Consider the following 27,952-nt stretch of genomic DNA (forward strand, 5'->3'; position numbering starts at 1 on the left):
TGTGTCTGCGGAAACAGACACGCTCCCCCAGTCTTACACGTGCATCTCAGCATGTCCACCAGGCCCCGTGAGGCAGAGAGGACCCAGGTGCAGCAGCCTTCTGTGGCCGGGAGTCATGGGACACAGCAGGCGGTCTCTGCTACTGGCCATCATGGAGATCAGTCCAGGGTTGCTAGACCAGAAAACGTGACCAAGTGACTTGTCCATATTTCTCTTGCTGGCCTGTTTTTCTTTCTTATCTTTTTTCTTTCCCTTTCCTTTCCCCTTCCTTTTCCTTTTTTGAGACGAGTTCTTGCTCTCTCGCCCAAGCAGGAGTGCAGTAGTACAATCACAGCTCACTGCAGCCTCCAACTCCTGGGCTCAAGCAGTCCTCGCACCCCTGCCTCCCAGAGTGTGGGGATGACGGACAGGAGGCACCATGGCTGGCCTCTTAGTGGCCTTTCAAAGCTGGTGCGTTAGTGGCTCCTGTTGTGCGTTCAGGTCTTCATTTCACAGCTTTAACACCAGCGGTGGCCGTGTGCTGAGTGACAGTTGTAGTTGCAAGAGCCAGTGATGTAAACGGCAGTGAGTGTTGAGTTCACTTGGCTTCCGTGCTGGGGAGGAGCAGGGCCGTGGGACTCACAGGACGCTTTGGGAACCGCTGAATTCCTGTGAAATGCCCTTTGCAAACCCAGTAAGAACATTTCGCTGATATCAGAGCCTTCTTACACTTTCAGTTGGAATGACCTGAGGGGACATCAGTTTTTATGGTTTAATTCAATACCTTTTCTCCATCTATTTAGTATGAGATCATCACAACAAACAGCTTTCAGCACAATAAAAAGTTCAGTTTCAAGTAAGTAGAATCATTCCAGAAAGAGAACAAAATAGAGATACATGTTGCTGAATCACACTGTGTGCACTGATGTTGGCATTTTCGTCATCACTCTTCCAGCAAAGCCATACGGATGCCTGCTGCCACCTCACTCATCAACCCCCGACAGGTGCGTGGGTCGCTCGCAGAAATCACAGGGCCCGCAGGTCTCTCAGCTTCTGCACGTCCCTTCCCATCCCAACCCCATCCCCCTCCAAGCCCCCAGGTTTTGCTAGTCCAGACAATTGACTGGACATCAACTCATTTTGGTACTTATTTCATATCCCTGTGAGGCTCAGGTCCCAAACTAAGTGTGTGATCCAGGCTGGCCAATCAGAGCACTCCATCCCTGCAGCCACAGTGATTGGTCTGGGAATGATCATGTGACCCAGTGTTCTGCATGCCCTCCCCCCTCCAGCTAAACTGGGGATCCAGTGTCCGGCAGCTGACAGCCCTGCCCTAACAGGAAATTAAGGGGCTGACCTGGTGCCTTTCATGGAATCCTTTCACCTGGTGGATGGCCTGAACCCATTACCCAACCCATGGCTGGGGGTCCCTCACACAGGAAACGTTCGTACTGGCAGATGCCCTGTGGCTTGTGTCTGCCCCGTCTCCAGGCTATGCCTGCCGGGCCATCACTCTGGCAAAGGGAGCCCAACCTCATATTCCCTCCAGTGTCCCAGAGAAAACCCGGCCTAGAGTAGCTCCTAGCTCTTCAGATGCAAGGCAGAAATTCATTCCACCCCTGTGAAAGGAAACACACTCAGATTTATTACTTACAGGTCCTGGATGGGGAGGGTGCCATGCGTGGGGAGGACAGTGCTGTGTCCACAGGTAGCAAGAGCAGGAAAGAAGGGTCAGGCAGAGAGGGGGGGCCCCGTGGACCAGCACCTTTATTGAGGCTCAGGACATCATCCAGGCAAGTTTCTCGTGGGGAGTTTTAATTGGTGGGTTTAGAGCAGGCAGGCACGAGCTCCACAGGTCCCATTGTGACTGAGGGCATCACTGTGGCACATCTGCATGGTCCATGCAGGGTGAGGGGTCAGCGGGGCCAGCCAAGTGGGTTTTGTCCACCCTCCCACAGGGAGGCGGCCACTGGGAGGCAAGTGTCCGGATGGACCACACTGAGGCACTGGGAGCTGGTGGAGAACTGAAAACTGTTGAAGGTGACTGAGCCCTGCCTCTGGTATGAGAAAGTTAAACCTGTCTTCCAAATGGTTGCTGAGGCCACCTAAAATTAGAAAAATTCACTCCAGCCAGGCTGGACTAATGGGAGTCATCCATGGGACTCTTGCTGGAGCTGTTGGAAAAGAGTGAGCCTCTTTCTGCAGAGATCGCGAGCCATAAGGATGGCAGGGCCAGGAGGGGGCCAATGCAAAATGAATCCAGTGTTTTCCTGTCTCCCTTTGGCAAATGAAGGAACTAGTCTGTAGTGAGCATGCACAGTGTGGTATGTGTGGCCAGGCAGCGAGTGATAACAGAAGTCAGTTCGGGATCCCACTCTCAGGACGTCCTAGTCCAGCAGACTCCAGGCAGGCGTTGGCAGAGAGAAGAGAAGGGGTGGTCTGGAGGGAGAAGCCAAGTGTGCAGAGGTGCAAGAGAGGCATGTCAGGGAGAGCCCAGCCAGGGCAGGTTGGCCAGTGACCTCTGTGTCCTGGAGAGGCTACATCCCAGTACAGACGGCGGGTGGCCCTAAAGAGGGAGGGAAATGGCAGTGATCAGATGCCTAAGTGGCTCAACTCTGGCTGCAGCACAAAGCTAGAGGAAGATTTAGACATTTATGCATGGTCTTGTCTTGTGTGTATTTCAACTGATGTTATGGGTAAGTCCTGGGCTCACTCAAAGCCTTTCACTGTGTGTTTAACAGACTGGAGTCAATGGAAGTTGATCTCTCTCCTTCTCCGATTAGAAAAGTGAGTACAGCTCTCCTGCCGAGTTCCTCATTTCCCATGTACCAGACATGTGGCATTGCCCATTTTCCTCAGTACTGAAAAATATCACTGCTCATGCAACAGTAGACAGACTGCACAGCGCCCTTGCGTCATGTGCTGGCTCCTGCATCACGTGCTGGCCCCGTGGGTGAGAGGGGTGGGCTGTGACTGTAAGCTGGGTCATGAGAACACTGCTGTTCTGCCTGAATGGCCGGGACTGCAGTTGCATCTGGAGAAACAAAAGCAAATGCAGATGGAGTGTGGCAGGGTCCCACGCAGGTCCTGTGTTGTTCCTGTGCAGGTCCCATGTTGGTCCTGTGTTGACCCTGTGTTGGTCCTATGTTGGTCCCGTGTTGACCTTGTGTTGGTCCTGTGTTGACCCTGTGTTGGTCCTGTGTTGACCTTGTGTTGGTCCTATGTTAACCCTGTATTGGTCCTGTGTTCCCGTGCAGGTCCCATGTTGGTCCTGTGTTGACCCTGTGTTTGTCCCATGTTGGTCCTGTATTGACCCTGTGTTGGTCCTGTGTTGATCCTGTGTTAGTCCTGCATTGACCCTGTGTTGATCCTGTGTTGGTCCTATGTAGGTCCTGTGTTGACATTGTGTTGGTCCCGTGTTGACCTTGTGTTGGTCCCGTGTTGGTCTTGTGTTGATCTTGTGTTGGTCCTGTGTTGACCCTGTGTTGGTCCTGTGTTGGTCCCATGTTGGTTCTGGGTTGATCCTGCATTGATCCTCTGCTGTTCCCATGCTGGTCCCGTGCTGGTCCCTGTTGGTGTCAAAGAGAAATGGCAGCAAAGCTGGTGGCCCTGTGCTTTACCTGCCTTCAGTTGCTGTCTCATGAAGTGCCAAACAGTGCCGAAGAAGACAATAGTAAACTTTGTCAGCCCAGGAAAAGAAATGGGTCAGAAAAGCTAAGGATTCTGGGAAACAGGAAGCACCAACTTCAAGCTGGAGAGAAGCAAGACCAGAGGAAACCTGCCCGGAACTCAGGGAGAGTCCAGTCCCTGCTCTCCCGTCGTCTGCCTGGGTCAGCAGAGCTCAGCACCAGATGTACACGGCCACACACCAGGTGGCTCAGAAACAGGAGAGAGGAGGCAGTTTGGGAAGGACTCAGGGCAGTGAACTGCACCCTATGGGAGGGATCAGGACTTAAGCATGTGGGGCAGGAGGGGGCCAAGGAGCAAAGGCAGGAAAACCGAGTGGGTTCTGGCGGCGGTGAATGCCTGTGTTGCAGTGCCAGTGATTGGCTTATTTGGTTTATATGTTGCTTCGTGTTGTGCGACACAGTGTGGCTCATTGGCAAACACTGTTCCGAGCCTTTATAGATACGAACTCTGTCGTCCTAGCAGCCCTGTGACATGAGTAATCCCACTCAGAGCCAGATGATGGAGGAACCTGGAGTCAGGATAAGAAGGCGGAACTGGATTCCGTAGGGAATGAAGAGCCGCCACAGCTTCGGTGAAAGAGAAACGCCAGTTCCTTGGCAATTGGGTCAAGCACACATGTCCTCTCCCTGCCCAGCTCACCTCCTCCATCCTCATGGCCACACCCATACACATCGGCAGCACTGGAGCCGTGCTTCCAGAGGGACACTGCCTCTTGGGTGCCCGTGTCCCGAGGCAACTGGCCCACACCGAGCACGCCACCTGCCCCCTCAGGCCCTGCTGGAAGCTCTTATGGAACCCTCCCCTGGGTCCCTGTAGGTCCCTACCACCTGCCTTGGCTCCCCCAAGGCTGGACACCTGCTTCCAGCTGTCTTTTGGTGCACTAGGACCTTGTTTAATGGATGAACTCACAGCCTCCAAGTCCCCACAGCTTAAGGAGGAAGAACTTGGTTCTGTCAGGTCAACTTTCTACCTTTCCTTAGGATCTGAGTAATTGACGAGAATAGAGAATACTCAAGACTGGCAGGCAGCAGGCACGTCGGGCTCACGCCTGTAACCTCAGCACTTTGGGAGGCCAAGACAGGTGGATCACTTGAGCCCAGGAGTTTAAAACCAACCTGGGCAACATAGTGAGACCCTGTCTCTAAAAGAAAGAAAAGACTGGCAGGCTAAATTGATTGACACTTTACTGGGTGTTACTGTTGGAAATTATTGCTGAGGAACCAGAATGTAATGAATCAGAGTTCCTAGGTGAGGGGCAAAGACCAGACATGGGCACACATTTTCTTTGTTTTTTTTTTTTGGTGGGGGGGCAGGTTTTTGTGTTTTCTGTTTGTTTGTTTGTTTGTTTGTTTTTGAGACAGAGTCTCACTCTGTCGCCCAGGCTGGAGTGCAGTGGCGAGATCTCGGCTTACTACAACCTCCGCCTCCCGAGTTTAAGCAATTATCCTGCCTCAGCCTCCTGAGTAGCTGGGACTACAGGTACACACCACCATGCCCGGCTAATTTTTGTATTTTTAGTAGGTACGGGGTTTCACCATATTGGTCAGGCTGGTCTCAAACTCCTGACTTCGTGATCCGCCCACCTCAGCCTCCCAAAGTGCTGGGACTACAGGTGTGAGCCACCGCGCCCGACCGGCACACACATTCTGTAAAGAGCCAGATAGTAAAACGTTTGGACTTTGCAGACCAGACAGTCCATCACAGCTGCTCAACTCTGTCATGGAATTGCAAAAGCAACCATAGAAAGTACGGAAGCTAATGGCATGACCATGACTGTGTTCTAATAAAACTTCATTAACAAAAACAGGCTGCGGGCCATAGTTTGCCAACCCCTGTGCCACACCAGAATGCAAATTTCAAGGAAAGTGACTAAAACCAGTTTTTCACCTCCTGAAACGCCTTGTCACCCTGGAGTGGATGTGTGTAGCAGTTCCTTTGGAAAGAGCTCCTGTCCTCCCTGCCCCACATGACTGCGTAGAGTGAGAGGTACTCCTGGTAACCCTCAGCCTGAGCAGAGGTTCTGGGGACACCACCTGTTGCCCGTGCAGACCGAGGTCTTCTCTGGCCTGCGGAGAGCAGTGTGCAGGCCTCTTGAGGTGAACCTCCCACACTGTTCAGGGCTGCATAGGAAAGAGCGTTATCAGGGGTGCTCTTGGTAGGGTTCCTGCCCCAAAGGCTCATCAGAGGGAGGGCCACAGTGCAAGTGTCTGTCATTGGGTGGACTTGGAGAAACAAAGCCAGTGCCATCCCATGAGAGCGCCTGGGACACAGCTGGGCCTGCCCAGAGGGGCTTGGTTCTTTTCCTTCCTCCTCTGCCCTTGCTGCTCCAGGCCTGGGGACCTCAGGCTGCTGGCACTGGGGAGGAGGAGAAGCAGAGCCTAAGGCCCCCACCCTCCTGGACAAGGTGCCTGAGAAGGTGAGGGAGAGTCTGCTTTCACACGGAGATGGAAGTGTTGACTACGGTGTGGGGCTTGGCTGGATAATTTCTTAATTAACTTAATTAAGATAATTAACAGATAAATCTGTTCACCTTAAATGAGCATGGGATTTTCTATTATGTAAAATTGACCAGGGTTAACGTATCTTTTTGAAAAGGTAAAATAATGACTCACAAATACAAAATGAATGCCATTCACATACTTCCTTCGACTTACGAATTGGCCAGTCACAGTAGCTCACGCCTGTAATCCTAACACTTTGAGAACTGAGTCAGGCAGATCCCTTGAGCCCAAGAGTTTGAGACCAGCCTGGGTAACATGACAAGAGCCCATCTCTACAAAAAATTAGCTGGGCATGGTGGTGCACACCTGTAGTCCCAGCTACTGAGAAGCTGAGGTGGGAGGATCACCACCAGGAGGCTGAGGCTGCAGTGAGCTGTGACTGCTCCAGTGCACTCCAGCCTGGATGACAGAGTGAAACCCTGTCTCAAAAAAAAAAAAAAGTTTTGAGTTAATGAGGGAAACCAGCTGATATAGTTTAGGTATTCGTCCCTGCTGGCCTCTCATGTTGAATTATAATCCTCAGTGCTGGAGGTGGGGCTGGTAGCAGATCCCTGATGGCTGGTACTGTCTTTGCCGTGGTGGGCGAATTCTCATGAGATCTGGCTGGTTAAAAGCACATGGCACTGTCCCCCAGTCTCTTGCCCACTTGCCCTGCAATGCGCCTGCTCCCCCTTGGCCTCCCGTCCTGATTGTAGCCTCCCGAGGCCTCCCCAGAAGCAGCTGCTGCCATGCTTCCTGTACAGCCCTCAGAAGCATGAGCCAGTTAAACCGCTTTTCTTTAAGAATTACACAATTTCTGGTATTTATCGCAGTGCAAGAATGGCCTAATACACCACCAGTTAAATGTGAAAACTGGTGTAAAGGAGAATCCAAAGAGCAAATATGTGTGTAGGCAGCCAGGAATGCAGATGTGAACACACCAATGGGTACACAGCCCCTCCCACATGGCAGGAACCAGTGTCTTGCCCAGCCAAGTCTGCCACGGCCCATGGACAAGAAAGATTTGCACCACTCTCTTCTGTAACTCACAGCTATCAGACAGCACCAGGACGGGGAAAGACACGAGCACTCGAATCTCTACGGAGATTTTCTCTAAAAGGAGCAGCAGATGGAACGTAGTTCAAAGGGGCAGTGATGTCAAGGGGATTCTTAGGATGAACTGGATACTGAAGACATCCTAGCAGATGGGAAGGATCCAGAAATGATGGCATAGCAGCACTGCAGGCAGGTGAGAGGAAGTACCTGGAGCCTGTCCTGATGAGGCAGGAATATGTCTGGTGTTCACAGGATGGCAGGCAGTGGCTGAAGGTACAGAGACAAAAGCTCCTGGTTTCACAAGATTCTGCCTTGTTGCGGGTGGGAGTGAGGTCATGAGCTTCGGGTGGATGGGGAATGTGCCCAGTGGATAGCTCCATGAGACTGCTGACCTGCAGGCAGCTCAGAGGGCCATGCCAAGCGGGGGGGGTCCATCCTTCCAAGGTTAGAGTCTTGCCAGCAAGCAGGAGCAGAGGACTGGCAGAGTAGGGCCAAGGGTGTGGCAGAGAGTGTCCCCGGAGCAGGGTGCTCCTGTGCTGCTCGAGAGGCCACGAGGACACAGAGGGGCTTCCATGGTGTACTGGAAAGGCCTGTGGATTAAAGGATCTGTGGGATGGCTGTGCCAGGGGCAGAAGCCGGGAAGGTGGGCAGCAGAGGTCTTGGCGGGGCACAGCTGATGACGGCAGAACCTGAGGACCAGCGGGGGTGAGGCAAGGAGCCTGGGAACAGGAGATGCCAGCAGTGAGTCGAGAGCCAGAGGAGCGAGCCCAGGAAGGGGCAGCGACTAGAAATAGCACCTTGCCATGCCGCAGGTCGCGCTGAGAGGCAGGAGGGACTCAGAGCAGAGCAGCCTCCCTCACCAGTCTCAGAACCTGGGCTGGCAGCTCTGGGTTCACAGGTTCCTGTGGGTTGAGGAGGGAGGGTGGCAGCAGCGGCCTCGTGGTTGCTGGGTAGGGTGAAGGGTGGGCACAGAGCAGGGCCCAGCACACACAGCTCCGAGCAGCGTTAGCTCCACCTTGTCCGTCAGTATCTGGACTTCAAGGTGACAAAATTACGCACCCAAGAATGATTTACTCAGGATTTCACATTCTCTTAACATCAGCTGCAGACTTTGTTTTTTTCACCTAAAATTCCTAGTAGAGCCCGTTATCCATTCACCGTTATAGGCCCTGGTGGAACGGAGGGAATCAAATGATAATACCCACCCACACCCCTTCTACCACCAGCAGGCAGAGTTGGGAGATGGACACAGAATCAAGTTAGACAGGAACTTGTCAGAGGGTGATAAAGATGAGGGAGATGGGGTTCCAGGAAATGTGTTCCTAACAGACACTGGGAGTCCGAATCTCGCAAGCAGCAATACTGGTATTTTATCCATTGTTTTCTTGTTGCATTCTTAGTCGGAGATAGCAGCCGGCCCTGCGAGAATCTCCGTGATTAGTCCACCTCAAGATGGACGCATGGGTAAGTAAAATTTCCTATAACCTTACCTCAAATCGATACACGTGTCAGTTAAAATATATTCCCTGAGGCCGGGCACGGTGACTCACGCCTGTAATCCCAGCACTTTGGGAGGCCGAGGTGGGCAGATCACGAGGTCAGGAGATTGAGACCATCCTGGCTAATTCCGTGAAACCCTGTGTCTACTAAAAATACAAAAAATTAGCCGGGCATGGTAGCAGGCGCCTGTAGTCCCAGCTACTTTGGGGGCTGAGGCAGGAGAATGGCGTCAACCCGGGAGGCGGAGCTTGCAGTGAGCTGAGATTGTGCCGCTGTACTCCAGCCTGGGCGACAGAACAAGACTCCGTCTCAAAAAACAAACAAACTATATATATTCCCTGAAAGGTCATGTTTAATCAAAGTTGTCAGAACCTACCCAAGTGGGTGTTGTCCTTCCACCCGGTGTGTAGAAGGCTACATATTTACCAAAATGGTGCAGCTTTTGAGTTGCAGGTGACCATCAGAAGCTCCTGATGACTGTGTAACAAGTCACAGGAGAAAACTGGCTCCTTTGCATTCTATGTCCTCTTGGTTTTTAAAAAAAATAGTGTCACTGGGTTTGCTTCCTGGTAATTGGCTTTGAATTGCTGGTCCGTTTTCAAAGTGAATCCCTCCCTCAACCCTCAGCGCACATCGGCCTCAGCCCACACAGGCCATCTCCCCGCACGCTGTCTCCTGCATCTGCACGGGGCCACGTCTAACAGCTTCTTTCTGTTTCATCCCATGGTTGACCTTGTCTAAGCCCCCTGTTCCCAGAGTGTGTGTCGTTTGCAGAGGTTCACCGTGTTTCTGCATAGACGTCCGTCCTCACTGGATGCTCCTCCTAGCATTCAGTTCTGGAAGGCACAGGGAACACACCAACTCTCTAAACGCTTCCAATATGTGCTGAGGTACAAAGGGCCACCTTGTTTCTCTCCCAGCTGAAGGCACCCTGGACACGCTCAGAACACTCACTGTGTCTGTTGTGTTTCCTCTTTGCCAGTCTGAAAGGAAATAGTAATTTTGATTTGCATTTATGTGACTATTAATGATTCTGAGTGTTTTAAATTTATTCCTCTGTGTTTTTTCTATGAATTATCTGCTTTATTCCTTTGTCGTTTATGTGGACCCCTCGGTGTGCAGGATATTAACCTTTTAGTCAATTTGCTTTGTAATTTTATATTTGACCTTTAAATTTGAGAGACTTAATATTTTTCTGTACTCAAATCTATTCATAGAGTCTCATGCTTGGGGAGGTTTTTTCCACATACCTAAATCATTTTCTCCTAATTGGATGGTTTTTTAAACTTCTTCTTAGAGCAGTTTTAGGTTCACAGAAAAATTGAGAGGAAGGTACAGATTTCCCATATATCCCATGACTCCACACATGCACAGCTCCCCCATCCCCATCCCCCACCAGACCAGCGGATGTGTTAAAACTGATGATGCTGCATGAACACACCATTGTCACCCGGAGTCCGTGGTTTCCATCAGGCTTCACTCTAGGCGTTGTATGTTCTATGGCTTTGAACAAATACACAGTGATGTGTATCCGCCATCGTAGCGGCATATGGAATAGTGCCACTGCCCTAAAAATCCTCTGTGTGCCACCTGTTCATCCCTCCCCCACCTCCCACCAACACCTGAAAGCCACTGATCTTTCTATGGTCCCTTTTTCAGACTATCCTAGAGTTGGAATTATACAGTATGTGGCTTCTTAGACTGACTCCTTTCACTCAGCAACACACACTTAACGGTTCCTCCATCTCTTCTCATGGTTTGCTAGCTCATTTTTTTAGTCACTGAATAATATTCCATTATCTGGATGTATCACAGTTTATCATTCACCTGCTGAAGGGCATCTTGGTTGCTTCCAAGTTTTGGCAATTAGGAGTTAAGCTGCTATAGATGTCCATGTGCCAGAGTTTTGTGTGGACATGTTTTCAGCTCCTTTGGGTAAATACTAAGGAATGTGAATGCTGGATCAGATGGTGAGAGGGTGTTTAGTTTTGAAAGAAATTGCCAAACTACCTTCCAAAGTGGCAGCAGCTTTTCGCATTCCCACCAGCAACGAATGAGAGTTCCTGTTGCTCCACGTGCTCACATTCGATGATGTCAGTGTTCTGGATTTCGGCCAGCTGATAGGTATGTAGTGGTATCTTGCTGTTTTATTTTGCGTTTTTTTTGATAACATATGACTAGGAGCATCTTACGCTGATTTTTCATCTGCATATCTTCTTTGCTGAAGTGTCTGTTAGGGTTTTGGCCTATTTTTTAATTGTATTGTTTTCTTATTGTTGAGTTTTAAGAGTCCTGTGTATATTTTGGATGACAGTTCTTTTTTTTTTTTTTTTTTTTTTTCTGAGATGGAGTCTCGCTCTGTCGCCCAGGCTGGAGTGCGGTGGCCAGATCTTGGCTCACTGCAAGCTCCGCCTCCCGGGTTTACGCCATTCTCCTGCCTCAGCCTCCCAAGTAGCTGGGACTACAGGCGCCCGCCACCTCGCCCGGCTAGTTTTTTGTAGTTTTTAGTAGAGACTGGGTTTCACTGTGTTAGCCAGGATGGTCTCAATCTCCTGACCTCGTGATCCGCCCATCTCGGCCTCCCAAAGTGCTGGGATTATAGGCTTGAGCCACTGCACCCGGCTGACAGTTCTTTTTTGTGAGTCTTTTTTTTGATGATGTTTCTTTATCAGATAAATATGTATCTTGAAAATATTTTCTTCCATTTTGTGGCTTGTCCTTTTGTTCTCTTGACATTATCTTTCACAGAATAGAATTCTTGTAGTTTTTAATGTTTACCTTCTTCCAAATTCTTTGGAGTTAATCTTGAGGTATGTTGTAAGATGAGTTTTTTTAATAATTTATTTTGAAGATAATTCAAGCACACAGAAAAAATTGTAAGAACAGTATTAAAAAAAAAAAAACTCCAATATCTCCCCTCCCAGATTTCCCCAAATGTTAACATTTTGTTAACTTGCTCCCTATCTGTCATCATTGGTATTTCTCTGAACCACTGAGCATGTTACCAATTGGTGCCCTAGCACTGCTAAAAACCAAGAACACAGTCCTACAAAACCACCCGCAACGCAGCCCACGTGTTCACACTGACACGGCACAGTCCTACAAGACCGCCCGCAACTCAGGCCAGGCGTCCACACTGACATGGCACAGTCCTACAAGACCGCCTGCAACTCAGGCCAGGCGTCCACACTGACATGGCACAGTCCTACAAGACCGCCTGCAACTCAGGCCAGGCGTCCACACTGACATGGCACAGTCCTACAAAACCGCCCGCAACTCAGGCCAGGCATCCACGCTGACACGGCACCGTCCTAACAAAGGCCAGGCGTCCACACTGACAAGCACAGTCCTACAAAACCGCCCGCAACGCAGCCCACGTGTTCACACTGACACGGCACAGTCCTACAAGACCGCCCGCAACTCAGGCCAGGCGTCCACGCTGACACGGCACAGTCCTACAAGACCGCCTGCAACTCAGGCCAGGCGTCCACACTGACACGGCACCGTCCTAACAAAGGCCAGGCGTCCACGCTGACAAGCACCGTCCTAACAAAGGCCAGGCGTCCACGCTGACACAGCTCTACCAACCATCCCATCAGCTGTTGCCAAGAGTTTCTATCCTCTGGTCAAGAATCTCATGGAAAGATGAGCTACATCCAGCTGTAATATCTCTTCTGTCTCCTCTGGGCTGGAACATTTCCTCATACTTCCGTTTCTTGTCCTCAATAGTTTTGAACAATAATTAGGCGTCACATTCTGAAGGGTGACCCATAACCTGGGTTGTCTGGTATTTCCTCAGGAGACCAGACCATCCTCTGTTGGCGGGAATGCCCCAGAAATGCTACTGCTCTGCTTCGCACATCAGAGCAGAGTTGACCCATTCTGCCACAGGGACGTTAACCTTAGTCACCGGATTGACTCCTCCAAGAGGACGTTCACCTTGGTCGCCTGATTCCTCCAGGACGGTGTTCACCTTGGTCTCCCGATTCCTCCAGGAGGATGTTCACCTTGGTCTCCCGATTCCTCCAGGAGGATGTTCACCTTGGTCTCCCGATTCCTCCAGGAGGATGTTCACCTTGGTCTCCCGATTCCTCCAGGAGGATGTTCACCTTGGTCTCCCGATTCCTCCAGGAGGATGTTCACCTTGGTCACCCGATCCCTCCAGGAGGATGTTCACTTTGGTCGCCTGATCCCTCCAGGAGGATGTTCACCGTGGTCGCCTGATTCCTCCAGGAGGGTGTTCACCTTGGTCACCTGACCACACAGGCATCTATCAGGCTTTCTCACTGCAGTCACTATGTCCGCCATATGGATGAGTGTCTTGTGGAGAGAGAGTCCAAATGACACTGATACCTTTTTCCTCATCCGGCCTCACGCCCCCCGCCCCCCAATCAGCCACCACTCTGATGACTGCCTCATAGCAATTTTTCCATTTCCACAGTTCCTTCTATATGTATTAATTGTCATTCTACTACAAAGAAGAGCTTTTTCTTTTACCCAATTCAGGTATCTGTGTATTCACTAATTTATAACAATATGGATTGATAGATTTCTTTTTTTTTTTTTTTTTTTTGTGACAGAGTCTCGCTCTGTCGCCTAGGCTGGTGTGCAATGGTGCAATCTCAGCTCACTGCAACCTCCGCCTCCTGGGTTCAAGCGATTCTTGTGCCTCAGCGTCCCAAGTAGCTGGGACTATAAGCGTGTGCCACCATACCTGACTAATTTTTTTTTTTTTTTTTTTTTGTATTTTTACTAGAGATGTAGTTTTGCCATGTTGCCCAGGATGGTCTCAAATTCCTGAGCTTAGGCAATCCACCTGCCTCGGCCTCCCAAAGTGCTAGGATTACAGGTGTGAGCCACTGCGTCCAGCCAGATTCATAGATTTCTATTTTGTTCAGAGGTTTGTATTTTCTGCTAAACTCCTCCCAGATATGGTCATGTTCAAAATGCATTTTTAAAACGTCAACCAGGAATTCTGTATCCAGTGAAACTAACATTTTAAAATGAAGACTAAATACATTCATGGAGTAACAAGCAGAATTCATTGCTAACAGACCTGCCCTACAAGAAACGTAAAGGAAGGCATTTAGGCTGATGCCACACAGTAACTTCAATCTGTTAGAAGGAATGAAGAGCATGGGGAATGGTGATTATGGGATGAGAATAAGAGACTGCATTGTTAATTTCTTTTATCTTCTCGTTACTTTACAAAACACAAAATTGAAGCAACAATTATAACGTTGTATTGTTGGAGTTACAACAAATAGATGTAACATAGAGGATAATAAGCACAAAGGAAGAGTGAGGAGATGGAACCACAGCATACATGACTCTAAAAAACACAGCTGAAAAATCAAGAGGGATTGTTAAATGATGTTGTAAGGCATGTGTTAAACACAAAGACAATCACGACAATAGAAGGACAAAGGAGACAGAGACACTGGAGAATACATAGCAGAACGGCTGGTGAGGGCTTTCTTCTGGACCCTGTCGATCAGTATATTATCTCCTTTCACAAATACCACAATATCTTGGTTACTTTTGCTTTACAGTAAGTTTTGGAATTAGATGGCATAGCCCTCTAACCTTTTTCCTAATTTGTCAACATAATTTTGCCTATTCCAGGTTCTCTTCATTTCCATATAAATTTTAGGATAATGTCAAATTCTACAAAGAAAGTCTGCCGGTATTTTGATTTTGATTGAATCCCTACATCAGTGTGGGGATAACTGCCATCTTCACAGTTTTAACTGTCTCAGTCCATAGATGTGCTGTGTCTCTTCATCGATTAGAGCTTCCTTAGTTTCTCTCAAGAATCCTCAGTAATTTTCACTATGCAGGCCTTGTACTTTCTTGATAAACTTACACGTAGGTTGTTTTTTGTTGTTGTTGAGACGGAGTCTTGCTGCGACCCAGGCTGGAGTGCAGTGGTGCCATCTAAGCTCGCTGCAACCTCTGCCTCCTGGGTTCAAGCAATTCTTGTGCTTCAGCCTCCCGAGTAGCTTGGATTAATTACAGGGGTGCATCACCACACCCGGCTAATTTTTGTAATTTTAGTAGAGACGGAGTTCACCATGTTGACCAGGCTGGTCTCGATCTCCTGGCCTCGAGCCATCCATCCACCTCAGCCTCCGAAAGTGCTGGGATTACAGGCATGAGCCATCGCACCCGGCCCTAGGTATTTCATTACTTTTTATAATGGAATTATAAAAATTAATTTTTTTATATTTTTGGTGGAATTTTCTTCATTCAATTTTTATATTGGTTATCGTTTGTATAGTGTATCTTTTCCCATCCTTTGGTTTTCAGCCTGTCTGTCTTTCAATCCATGATGTGCCTCTGATAGACAGCATATGGTTAGATCTTGTTTTTTGATCTGTTATAATCTATACCTTCTGATTTGATCATTTAGTCCATTGATATTTAATTATTAATTTTTATGGTTGGATTTGTGCTTGCTATCTTTCTGGTTTTTGTTTTATGTATGACAGGATTCTTAGTTTATTGGTATCTCCTTAACTGCCTTTGTTTACAATAAATATTTTTATCATACCATTTTGCTATAGACTGGTTTGAGTTCCCCCAAAATTCATATGTTGAAGTCCTGACCCCCAATGTCACTATATTTTGAGTTAGAACCTTTAGGAGGTAAAGTTAAATTAGGTCATAAGCATGGAGCCCTAATCCAATAAGATTCATGTGCTGAGAACAAAAGACACCATTCTGTGGAGAAATAGACACTAGTCAGTGCACAGACACTAGTCAGTGGGGAGAGACACTAGTCAGTGGGGAGAGACACTAGTCAGTAGGGACAGACACTACTCAGTGGAGAGACACTACTCAGTAGGGACAGACACTACTCAGTGGAGAGACACTACTCAGTAGGGACAGACACTACTCAGTGGAGAGAGACACTAGTCAGTGGGGAGAGACATTACTCAGTGGGGAGAGACACTAGTCAGTGGGGAGAGACACTACTCTGGAGAGAGACACTACTCAGTGGAGAGACACTACTCAGTGGAGAGAGACACTAAGTGGAGAGACACTAGTCAGTGGGGAGAGACACTACTCAGTGGGGAGAGACACTACTCAGTGGGGAGAGACACTACTTAGTAGGGAGAGATGCTACTCAGTGGAGACAGATGCTACTCAGTGGAGAGAGACACTAGTCAGTGGGGAGAGACACTAGTCAGTGGGGAGAGACACTAGTCAGTGGAGAGAGACACTACTCAGTGGGGAGAGACGCTATTCAGTGGAGAGAGATGCTACTCAGTGGAGAGACGCTACTCAGTGGGGAGAGACACTACTCAGTAGGGAGAGACACTAAGTGGGGAGAGACACTACTCAGTGGGGACAGACACTACTCAGTGGAGAGAGACACTACTCAGTGGGGAGAGACGCTATTCAGTGGGGACAGACGCTACCCAGTGGGGAGAGACACTACTCAGTGGAGAGTGACACCAGTCAGTGGGGAGAGACACTACTCAGTGGAGAGTGACACCAGTCAGTGGGGAGAGACGCCGCTCGGTGGGGAGAGACGCCGCTCGGTGGGGAGTGACACCAGTCAGTGGGGAGAGACGCCGCTCGGTGGGGAGACGCCACTCGGTGGGGAGTGAGGCCACTCACTGGGGAGAGACGCCGCTCAGTGGGGAGAGACGCCAGTCAGTGGGGAGTGACGCTACTCAGTGGAGAGTGACACTAGTCAGTGGGGAGAGACACTAGTCAGTGGGGAGAGATGCTACTCACTGGGGAGAGACGCTACTCAGTGGGGAGAGACACTCTTCAGTGGAGAGAGATACTACGCAGTGGGGAGAGACACTATGGGGAGAGATGCTCGTCAGTGGGAAGAGACACTAAGTGGGGAGAGACACTCTTCAGTGGGGAGAGACATTACTCAGTGGGGAGAGACACTACTCAGTGGGGAGAGATGCTACTTGGTGGAGAGAGACGCTAGTCTGTGGGGAGAGACTATTCAGTGGGGAGAGACTCTATTCAGTGGAGAGAGATGCTTTTCAGTGGGAGAGACACTAGTCAGTGGGGAGAGACGCTGTTCAGTGGGGAGAGACAGTATTCAGTGGAGAGAAACTAGTCAATGGGGAGAGACAACTCACTGGATTCAGTGGGGAGAGACACTACTCAATGGAGAGACGCTACTCAGTGGAGAGATGCTACTCAGTGGGGATAGACGCTACTCAGTGGGGAGAGACGCTACTCAGTGGAGAGAGACGCTACTCAGTGGAGAGAGATGCTACTCAGTGGAGAGAGATGCTACTCAGTGGGGAGAGACACTATTTGGGGCAGAGACTATTCAATGGGGAGAGACACTAGTCAGTGGAGAAAGACGCTACTCAGTGGGGAGAGATGCTGCTCGGTGGGGAGAGACGCTATTCAGGGGGAGAGACTATTCAGTGGGGAGAGACACTAGTCAATGGAGAGAGACACTAGTCAGTGCGGATAGACGCTACTCAGTGGGGAGAGACGCTACTCAGTGGAGAGAGATGCTACTCAGTGGGGAGAGATGCTACTCAGTGGGGAGAGATGCTGCTCAGTGGGGAGAGATGCTATTCAAGGGGAGAGACTATTCAGTGGGGAGAGACACTAGTCAATGGAGAGAGACGCTATTCAGCGGGGGAAAGGACAGTTTTTTCGAGAAATGGTGTTGGGAAAACTGTATATCCACCTCCAGAATAATTAAGTTGGACTTCTACCTAACACTATGTACAAAAATTAATTCAAAATGGATCAAGGACCTAAAACTATAAAATATAAAACTCTTTGAAGAAAGCATAGAGCAAAAGCTTCCCAATGTTGGATTTGGCAGTGATTTCCTGGATATGATACCAAAGCACACGCAATAACAACAAAAAAATTAAACAAATCGACCTCAGAAAATTTTAAATTTTTCCACATCAGAAGATACTGTCAATAGAGTAAAAAGGCAACTTGCAGAATGAATCAGAGAAAATATTTGCAAATCATATGTATCTAATAAGGGATTACAATCCAGAATACATAAAGAACTAAAACTTAACAACAAGCAACCTGATTCAAAAATGGGCAAAGGCCGGGCACAGTAGCACACACTTGTCATCCCATCACTTTGGGAGACCGAGGCAAGAGGATCGCTTGAGCTCAGGAGTTCGAGACCAGCCTGGACAACATGGTGAAACCCCCATCTCTACAAAAAACTTAAAAATTAGTTAGGCATGGTGGCACACACCTGTAGTCCCGGCTACTCGGGAAGCTGAGGTGGGCGGATTGCTTGAGCCTGGAGCGCAAAGGTTGCATAAGTCGAGGTTGCGCCACTGCACTCCAGCCTGGGTGAGAGTGAGACTCTGTCTCAGAAAAAAGAAAAGTCAGGGGGTGGGGCGGCAAATGACTTGAATGGGCAAAGTACACAAATGGTCAATAAGCCATGAAAAGATGCTCATCATTCATCATTAGAGAAATGCAAATCAAAACTATAGCAAGAGCTGGGTATGGTGGCTCATGCCTGTAGTCCCAGCTATTCAGGAGGCTGAGGTGGGAGGATTGCTCAAGCCAAGGAGATGGAGTCCAGCCTGGGCAACACAGCAAGACCTCATCTCCAAGAGAAAAAAAAAAAAAACAGCAAGATACTATCTCACACCCATTAGGATGGCTACTATATGTTTTAAAAATCACACCTGTCATCCTAGCTACTTAGGACACTGAGGCAGGATTGCTTGAGCTCAGGAGGTCAAGGCTGCAGTGAACTATGATTGTATCACTGCACTCCAGCCTGGATGACAGAGGAAGATCCTGTCTCTTAAAACAAAAACAGGCCAGGCACGGATGCCTGTAATCTGAGCACTTTGGGAAGCCAAAGCAGACAGATCACTTGAGGTCAGGAGTTCAAGACCAGCCTGCCAACATGGTGAAACCTGTTTCTACTAAAAATACCCAAACTAGCCAGGTGTGGTGGCACACACCTGTAGTCCCAGCTACTCGGGAGGCTGAGAGGTCGAGGTGGAGCTTGAGCCCAGGAGTTCCAGACCACCCTGAGCAGAATCCCCTCTACAAAAAATTATCCAGGCTGGTGGCGTACACCTGTGGTCCCAGCTTCTTGGGAGGCTGAGGTGGGAGAATTGCCTGAGCCTGGGAGGTCAAGGCTGCAGTGAGCAGTGATCATACCACTGCACCCCAGCCTGGGTGACAGAGTGAGACCCTGTCTCAAAAAAAATAAATAAATAAAGAGAAAGAAACGAGAGAGAAGAATGGACAAAGAAAGAAGTAATCACGTAGTTGAAGTCTGTGGATGCAGCTCTCCTCAGAGTATTCTTATGAAGATGGTTAAACCTGAAACAAACTTCAGAATTATTTGGTCTGCAGATGTTTTCTTTAAATAAATATTTATTGTAATCATTTTTTAAAACTCAAAATAACAGGTGTTGTTAAGGATGCGGAGGAATTGGAAGCGTGTGTACTGTTGGTGGGAATGTGAAACGGTGTGGCCGCTGTGGAAAACAGTGTGGCCGTTCCTCCAAAAATTAAAAACACAATTCCCAGATGATCCTGCATTTCAATTCAGTGCTCAAAAGAATTGAAAGCAGGGTCTCTAAGAGATGCTTGTATACCCAAGATCATAGCAGTATTATTCACAGTGGCTAAAACGTGGGAGCCGCCTAAGTGTCACCAGATGAATACGGATGGGTAAAATGTGTGTCTCCATACAATGGACTGTGATTCAGCCTTAAAAGGGAAAGGAACTCCGACACACGCTAGCGTGTGGATGAACGTTGAGGACGTTATGCTAAGTGCATAAGCCAGTCACAGAAAGACAAATGCTCTGTGAGTCCTCGCGTGTGAGGTAGTCAGAATCGTAGAGACGGAAAGGAGGATGGTGGCTGCCAGGGGCTGTGGGATGGAGGAGTGGGAAGCTCTCGTTTAATGGGAACAGAGGTTCAGTTTCCCAGAATGAAAACAGTTACAGAGATGGATGGTGTGATGGTTGCACAGCATTAGGAATGTATTTAATACCAGTGAACCGTACACTGAAAATGGTTAAGGTAGGAAATTGTATCCTAATAAATTTTCAAAACACAAGAGACACCAGGAAGCTTGCCCACTAACTCTCTGCACAGACACACAAAAGAGGCCGTGTGAAGACAGAGTGAGAAGGCTGCTGTCTGCAAGCCAGGACCCACATTAACCAGCATCTTGATGGACTTGCCAGTCTCCAGAACTACAAGATACAACTTTCTGTTGTGTAAGCCACCCAGTCTGTGGTATTTTATTATAGATGCTCAAGCAGACTAATAAACATTTTAGTTCTTCTGTTGATACTTTATCTGTGTGCTTTATTATTTGCTTAGTGATTCCTCTAGAGATTACAACATGCATCTTGAACTCATCACAGAATACTTGAGGTGAACACTGACTGAATTCCAGTGGACCATAACCACATTGCTCCCATATAGCCCCACTTCCTCCCACCTACTTTGTCATATTTATTTATACACATATATATGGGATCTATGTGTTATAAATGAACAATATGGTGTTATTATTTCCTGAATTAAACTTACGTTTCTTAAAGTCCTTTAGAGAAAAAAAATATTTTATTACATCATTCACAACATATTAACCATTTCCAGTTTTTTCTTGCAGGGAAGATTGGCTAGAAGTGAATTCTCTTCATTGTTTTTTGTTTTTTTTTTTTTTTCATATTTGAATGTCTGTCTTCATTTTGAAGGATAATTTCACTGAATATACATTTTCTTGGTTGACTTTTTTAGCACTTGGTATATATGTCATTCCTCTGTCTTCTGGCTTCCATTATTATTATTATTATTGGTTTTTTTGTGGGGTTTTTTTGTTTGTTTTTCTTTTTTCCAGACTGGGTCTCACTCTGACACCCAGGCTAGAGTGCAGTGGCTTGACCATGGCTCACTGCAGCCTGGATCTCCTGGGCTCAATCAATCCTCCCACCTCGGCCTCCTGAGTATCTGGGACTATAGGCATGCACCACCACACCTGGTTAATTTTTTTTTTTTTTTCCTGAGACTAAGTCTCACTCTGTTGCCCAAGCTGGAGTACAATGGCGTGATCTCACGGCAACCTCTACCTCTGGGTTCAAGTGATTCTCCTGCCTCAGCCTCCTGAATAGCTGGGATTACAGGTGCCTGCCACCACATCTGGCTAATTTTTGTATTTTTAGTAGAGACAGGATTTCACTATGTTGGCCAGGCTGGTCTCGAACTCCTGACCTCAGGTGATCTGCCCACCTCGGCCTCCTAAAGTGCTGGGATTACAGGCATGAGCCACCACCACACCTGGCCTAATTTTTCAATTTTTTGTAGAGACAGGGTTTCGTCATGTTGCCCAAGGCTAGTCTTGGACTCCTGATCTCAATCCCAAAGTGCTGGGATTCCAGGCATGAGCCACCGTACCCAGCCAGTTCCATTATTTCTGATGAGAAGTCAGCCGTTAATCATATTGTCCTATAGGTGATGAGTCGCTCTTCTCTTGCTGCTTTAAGTATTTTTCTTTTTGTCTGTCACTTACTATAGCTTTATAGTAACTTTTGAAATTATGAAGTGTGAGTTTTCCAACTTTGTTCTTTTTTTGAGGTTGTTTTGCCTATTTTGAGTTCCTTGCATTTCCATATGAATGTTAAGATCAGCTTTCCCATTTCTGCTGACAAAGCAGGTTGAAATCTTGGTAGAGTTTTAATTCACCTTGTACATCAATGTAGGGAGTGTTGCCATCTCATACTAACACTGCGTCTTCCAATCCATGAATGTTGGACATAGCTTTCCCTTTATTTAGTTCTTTGATTTCTTTCAATGGTATTTTGTAGTTTTCAGTGAAGAAATCTTGTACTTCATTAGTAAAAGTTAATCCTAGGTATTTTGTTATTTTGGTGCTACTGTAAATAGAATTGTTTTCTAACTTTTATTTTCAGATTTTCATTGCCAGTACATAGAAATACAACTGATTTTTATAGATGGATCTTGTATCCTGCAATCTACTGAGTTCATTTATGAGCTCTGGGGAATGTTTTGTGGATTCTCCAGGGTTTTCTGTATATGGCAAATCATGTCATCTGCAAGTAGAGGTCGTTTTACTTTTTCCTTTCCAACCACAGTGCCTTTTATTTATCTTTTACTTTTATTTTTATTTTTTAGCTTCCCATCCCACTGCAGGACTTTCATTTGTTTTTCTCGCCTAACTGTCCTCTCTAGAACTTTCAATACAGTGTTGAATACAAGTGGCAAGAACAGACATCCTTGTCTTTGTTCTGTTCCTGATCTTAGGAGGAAGCTTTCAGCCTTTCACCATGGAGGATGGTGTTCACCGAGGGTTTCCTGGAGGCGCCCTTTGTAGGGTTGAGAAGTGCCCTTCTAGTCCTTTGTCATGAAGAAGGGTTAAATTTTTCAAGTGCTTTCTCTTTATCTTTGGAGATGATCATTGGGTTTTGTTCTGTTACCGTGATGTGTTCATAGATGTAATTACTTCCATCGATAGAATATATTAATATGGTGTTGATTTCTGTGTGTTGAAGGAACCATGCATTCCTGAGGCGAATCCCACTTGGTCATGGTGTATGATCTTTCTTATACGCTGCTGGATTTGGTTTGCTGGTATTTTGTTGAGGAATTTTGTCTGTATTCATAAGAGATACTGGTCAGCACACTTCTTTCCTTGTAATGTCTCTGTCTGCTTTTGGTGTCAGGACCTCATTCTGTCCTTGTAGAATGCATTAGAAAAGGTTCCGTTCTTGGTTCTTTTTTTTAGTGTTTCCGTGTTTGTGCTGGAAGCCCTGTGTGTTGAGTCACTATCATCATATTTTCCTTTAATTCTTTGGCTCATTTACAGTAGCCACTCTGGAGTCCTTAGGAAATGCGATCTGGGCCACGCAGCACGGGCCTCTGCCATCTGCCCTTTTCCCTGAGTGTTGTCACGCTTCTGTTTCTTTGCTTGTCCCATGATTAGGGGCTGCAATCTGGACAACCTGGGTACTGTATTTGAGCAAGTCTGGATTCTTGTATTTCTATCAGAGGTTGTTTGATTGGTTTTTGTTTGCTTGGGTGTTTCACCGGGACCTGGAGAACTTGTGTCCATGGCAGCCGCAGATGTGTCCACTCATGGTTTCTGCTCTTCTTGTTGAGCCAGGGTGTCCCGGGGTGTCCGCCTGTCTCTACAGCTCAGCGGTGGGCTGCTGCTCCGTCTGTGGTTGTGCTCCAACGCCGCGCATCCCTGAGGCTCCCCAAGGCCAATGATCCGCGCATGTAGGGAGCTGATATCCAGTGGGTTCCTGGTCCCCTGTGGCATCACTTCTGTGGCCGCGCTGGATCCCCTGCACATGCCTGTGCTGCTTCTGTCGGCCAGGGTTCCAGGTGAGCCACCTCCGTCTGGCTCTCTTGTTCTCAGCATCTCCCCGTTATTTTTCTGACTGGTCCCTGCTCTCCTGACCCCTCCCCAGCCAGGGCTGTGGGCCTCTCCAGGTCCTGCAGATGGAACCCCATGGCTGACGAAAGTGTTCCCCTCCCACCTTGAGCCCACCCCCTCTGGAAGCAAAGCTGCTGGTCCTCAGTCACCTACCCTGGTGCAGCTGTGCTGTTACTGGGTAGAGTGGGGTAGGGGGAGGTGGAGCAGCTGCTTATATGCTGCTGCATTTGGTTTGCGGTATTTTGTTGAGGAATTCTGTGTCTATATTCACCCTCAGGCCGGGAAGCCAAGTCCCGCTCCTCCCAAAGCTGCAGCGGGATTTCAGGAGCCAGTGTGTTCTGATTTCAGGAGTCAGTGTGTTCTGATTTCAGGAGTCAGTGTGTTCTGATTTCAGGAGTCAGTGTGTTGTGATTTCAGGAGTCAGTGTGTTGTGATTTCAGAAGTCAGTGTGTTCTGATTTCAGGAGTCAGTGTGTTCTGTTCAGGAGTCAGTGTGTTCTGATTTCAGGAGTCAGTGTGTTCTGTTCAGGAGTCAGTGTGTTCTGATTTCAGGAGTCAGTGTGTTCTGATTTCAGGAGTCAGTGTGTTGTGATTTCAGGAGTCAGTGTGTTGTGATTTCAGAAGTCAGTGTGTTCTGATTTCAGGAGTCAGTGTGTTCTGTTCAGGAGTCAGTGTGTTGTGATTTCAGGAGTCAGTGTGTTGTGATTTCAGGAGTCAGTGTGTTCTGTTCAGGAGTCAGTGTGTTCTGATTTCAGGAGTCAGTGTGTTGTGATTTCAGGAGTCAGTGTGTTCTGTTCAAGAGTCAGTGTGTTCTTTTCAGGAGTCAGTGTGTTGTGATTTCAGGAGTCAGTGTGTTCTGATTTCAGGAGTCAGTGTGTTCTGTTCAGGAGTCGGTGTGTTCTGTTCAGGAGTCAGTGTGTTGTGATTTCAGGAGTCAGTGTGTTGTGATTTCAGGAGTCAGTGTGTTCTGTTCAGGAGTCAGTGTGTTGTGATTTCAGGAGTCAGTGTGTTGTGATTTCAGGAGTCAGTGTGTTCAGATTTCAGGAGTCAGTGTGTTCTGTTCAGGAGTCAGTGTGTTCTGATTTCAGGAGTCAGTGTGTTGTGATTTCAGGAGTCAGTGTGTTCTGTTCAAGAGTCAGTGTGTTGTGATTTCAGGAGTCAGTGCGTTCTGTTCAAGAGTCAGTGCGTTCTTTTCAGGAGTCAGTGTGTTCTTTTCAGGAGTCAGTGTGTTGTGATTTCAGGAGTCAGTGTGTTGTGATTTCAGGAGTCAGTGTGTTCTTTTCAGGAGTCAGTGTGTTCTGTTCAGGAGTCAGTGTGTTCCGAGTTCAGGAGTCAGTGTGTTGTGATTTCAGGAGTCAGTGTGTTCCGATTTCAGGAGTCAGTGTATTCTGATTTCAGGAGTCAGTGTGTTCTGATTTCAGGAGTCAGTGTGTTCTGTTCAGGAGTCAGTGTGTTGTGATTTCAGGAGTCAGTGTGTTGTGATTTCAGGAGTCAGTGTGTTGTGATTTCAGGAGTCAGTGTGTTCTGTTCAGGAGTCAGTGTGTTGTGATTTCAGGAGTCAGTGTGTTGTGATTTCAGAAGTCAGTGTGTTCTGATTTCAGGAGTCAGTGTGTTCTGTTCAGGAGTCAGTGTGTTGTGATTTCAGGAGTCAGTGTGTTGTGATTTCAGGAGTCAGTGTGTTCTGTTCAGGAGTCAGTGTGTTCTGATTTCAGGAGTCAGTGTGTTGTGATTTCAGGAGTCAGTGTGTTCTGTTCAAGAGTCAGTGTGTTCTTTTCAGGAGTCAGTGTGTTGTGATTTCAGGAGTCAGTGTGTTCTGATTTCAGGAGTCAGTGTGTTCTGTTCAGGAGTCGGTGTGTTCTGTTCAGGAGTCAGTGTGTTGTGATTTCAGGAGTCAGTGTGTTGTGATTTCAGGAGTCAGTGTGTTCTGTTCAGGAGTCAGTGTGTTGTGATTTCAGGAGTCAGTGTGTTGTGATTTCAGGAGTCAGTGTGTTCCGATTTCAGGAGTCAGTGTATTCTGATTTCAGGAGTCAGTGTGTTCTGATTTCAGGAGTCAGTGTGTTCTGTTCAGGAGTCAGTGTGTTGTGATTTCAGGAGTCAGTGTGTTGTGATTTCAGGAGTCAGTGTGTTGTGATTTCAGGAGTCAGTGTGTTCTGTTCAGGAGTCAGTGTGTTGTGATTTCAGGAGTCAGTGTGTTGTGATTTCAGAAGTCAGTGTGTTCTGATTTCAGGAGTCAGTGTGTTCTGTTCAGGAGTCAGTGTGTTGTGATTTCAGGAGTCAGTGTGTTGTGATTTCAGGAGTCAGTGTGTTCTGTTCAGGAGTCAGTGTGTTCTGATTTCAGGAGTCAGTGTGTTGTGATTTCAGGAGTCAGTGTGTTCTGTTCAAGAGTCAGTGTGTTCTTTTCAGGAGTCAGTGTGTTGTGATTTCAGGAGTCAGTGTGTTCTGATTTCAGGAGTCAGTGTGTTCTGTTCAGGAGTCGGTGTGTTCTGTTCAGGAGTCAGTGTGTTGTGATTTCAGGAGTCAGTGTGTTGTGATTTCAGGAGTCAGTGTGTTCTGTTCAGGAGTCAGTGTGTTGTGATTTCAGGAGTCAGTGTGTTGTGATTTCAGGAGTCAGTGTGTTCAGATTTCAGGAGTCAGTGTGTTGTGATTTCAGGAGTCAGTGTGTTGTGATTTCAGGAGTCAGTGTGTTCTGTTCAAGAGTCAGTGTGTTGTGATTTCAGGAGTCAGTGCGTTCTGTTCAAGAGTCAGTGCGTTCTTTTCAGGAGTCAGTGTGTTCTTTTCAGGAGTCAGTGTGTTGTGATTTCAGGAGTCAGTGTGTTGTGATTTCAGGAGTCAGTGTGTTCTTTTCAGGAGTCAGTGTGTTCTGTTCAGGAGTCAGTGTGTTCCGAGTTCAGGAGTCAGTGTGTTGTGATTTCAGGAGTCAGTGTGTTCCGATTTCAGGAGTCAGTGTATTCTGATTTCAGGAGTCAGTGTGTTCTGATTTCAGGAGTCAGTGTGTTCTGTTCAGGAGTCAGTGTGTTGTGATTTCAGGAGTCAGTGTGTTGTGATTTCAGGAGTCAGTGTGTTGTGATTTCAGGAGTCAGTGTGTTCTGTTCAGGAGTCAGTGTGTTGTGATTTCAGGAGTCAGTGTGTTCTGATTTCAGGAGTCAGTGTGTTGTGATTTCAGGAGTCAGTGTGTTGTGATTTCAGGAGTCAGTGTGTTCTGATTTCAGGAGTCAGTGTGTTCTGATTTCAGGAGTCAGTGTGTTCTGTTCAGGAGTCAGTGTGTTGTGATTTCAGGAGTCAGTGTGTTGTGATTTCAGGAGTCAGTGTGTTCTGATTTCAGGAGTCAGTGTGTTCTGATTTCAGGAGTCAGTGTGTTCTGTTCAGGAGTCAGTGTGTTGTGATTTCAGGAGTCAGTGTGTTCTGATTTCAGGAGTCAGTGTGTTGTGATTTCAGGAGTCAGTGTGTTCTGATTTCAGGAGTCAGTGTGTTCTGTTCAGGAGTCAGTGTGTTGTGATTTCAGGAGTCAGTGTGTTCTGATTTCAGGAGTCAGTGTGTTGTGATTTCAGGAGTCAGTGTGTTCTGTTCAGGAGTCAGTGTGTTGTGATTTCAGGAGTCAGTGTGTTCTGATTTCAGGAGTCAGTGTGTTGTGATTTCAGGAGTCAGTGTGTTGTGATTTCAGGAGTCAGTGTGTTGTGATTTCAGGAGTCAGTGTGTTCTGATTTGTTGTCTGCCTCAAGTTGATTTTCAGAGGCCTGAACCGTTGTTTCTACCATTTTGTCCAGTTTCATACTTGGCTTCGTAGAGATAATTCACTGATTTCTACTCAACTGTAGCCAGCGGTGCTCCTCAGGAAGCACTCACTAAATGAGTTGGTGAACGGCAGGTCCCGGACCCCTCACATGTCAGAGTGGCAGGCGGGCAGTCTGTCCATTGTCTGCCCTGCAGACTCACTGAGCAGTGTGTCCGGCTGTCTGACCTGTCGGCAGGGGCTCAGGGCGCTCACTCTGCAGTGTGCGGTCCCCTCCGGAACACAACACAGTGGATCTGGCACCACAGGGAAGCAGGCTGTTGGGCACCCAGATGGTGAAATTTACCGTCTTCAAATGTCAGCGTGTTTTCGTTAAACTTTTCAAATGGACATCTTTGTGAAACACATTAAACAGCATTACTCCCCTGAACAGAGACCGCTGCGCTGGAAGGTGTCATAGGAATGGGTTATCCCTCTGGTCACCTGCTTCTTAGTGAGGCTGAAACACGGGGCCCCCTTGGCACCCTGAGGAGCTCCTCCCCGCTCAGGGCTGCTGTGCTGTTGAGAGCTGGCCTGGCTCTGGGTGGCTTTCAGGCCTTCCTCTAGCACTCCCTGGCGACCCCTGTCTCCAAGTCACCGCTCTTCAGGATGATTCCTGGTGTGACTTAATTCCCAGCAGAACCTAAAGGACTCCTCAGGATTCCTCGAGCCCTGTGGGCCAGGCAGGGGGCCGAGCAGCAGGGGTCTTTTGGGTCTGAGATCCCATGGCCCACACTTGGCTGTCTGAGCACTGCTCGCCAGAGCCTGGGTGAGTTGTTGGCCTCTTGGGTCCTCAGTCTCTTCATCTCTGTTGATAATAGTTATCTCGAAAAATTTCCATTGAGTAAACAGGAAACAATTTCTTTCTTTTTTTTTTTTTTTTTTTTTTTTTTTTTCTGAGACAGAATTTCACTCTTGTTGCCCAGGCTGGAGTGCAATGGCATGATCTCAGCTTACTGCAACCTCTGCCTCCCAGGTTCAAGTGATTCTCCTGCCTCGGCCTCCCTAGTAGCTGGGATTACAGGCACGCACCACCACGCCCGGCTAATTTTGTATTTTCAGTAGAG

General features: G+C 47.8%; 1 protein-coding gene across 4 annotated transcripts in view; it reads left to right on the plus strand.

Annotated features, from left to right (window-relative positions):
• LOC103246511 (probable E3 SUMO-protein ligase RNF212) overlaps positions 1–27,952 on the plus strand; it is a 62,760-nt gene that overhangs the window by 30,901 nt on the left and 3,907 nt on the right. The window contains exons 6-11 of one of the 4 annotated variants that reach the window (XM_073012597.1): positions 783–835; positions 935–983; positions 2,721–2,766; positions 8,606–8,669; positions 10,753–10,829; positions 11,726–15,331. In XM_073012597.1, coding sequence (XP_072868698.1) covers positions 783–835; positions 935–983; positions 2,721–2,766; positions 8,606–8,669; positions 10,753–10,826 — 286 coding nt within the window. In that variant the 3' untranslated portion in view covers positions 10,827–10,829; positions 11,726–15,331. Of the gene's footprint in view, positions 1–782; positions 836–934; positions 984–2,720; positions 2,767–8,605; positions 8,670–9,447; positions 9,718–10,752; positions 11,005–11,725; positions 15,332–27,952 lie in introns of those variants that run through there. The other 3 variants (XM_037983233.2, XM_008018191.3, XM_073012596.1) reach the window with 3 other exon arrangements.

The sequence above is a fragment of the Chlorocebus sabaeus genome, chromosome 27 (genome assembly GCF_047675955.1).
Source record: "Chlorocebus sabaeus isolate Y175 chromosome 27, mChlSab1.0.hap1, whole genome shotgun sequence".
Taxonomy (NCBI): domain Eukaryota; kingdom Metazoa; phylum Chordata; class Mammalia; order Primates; family Cercopithecidae; genus Chlorocebus; species Chlorocebus sabaeus.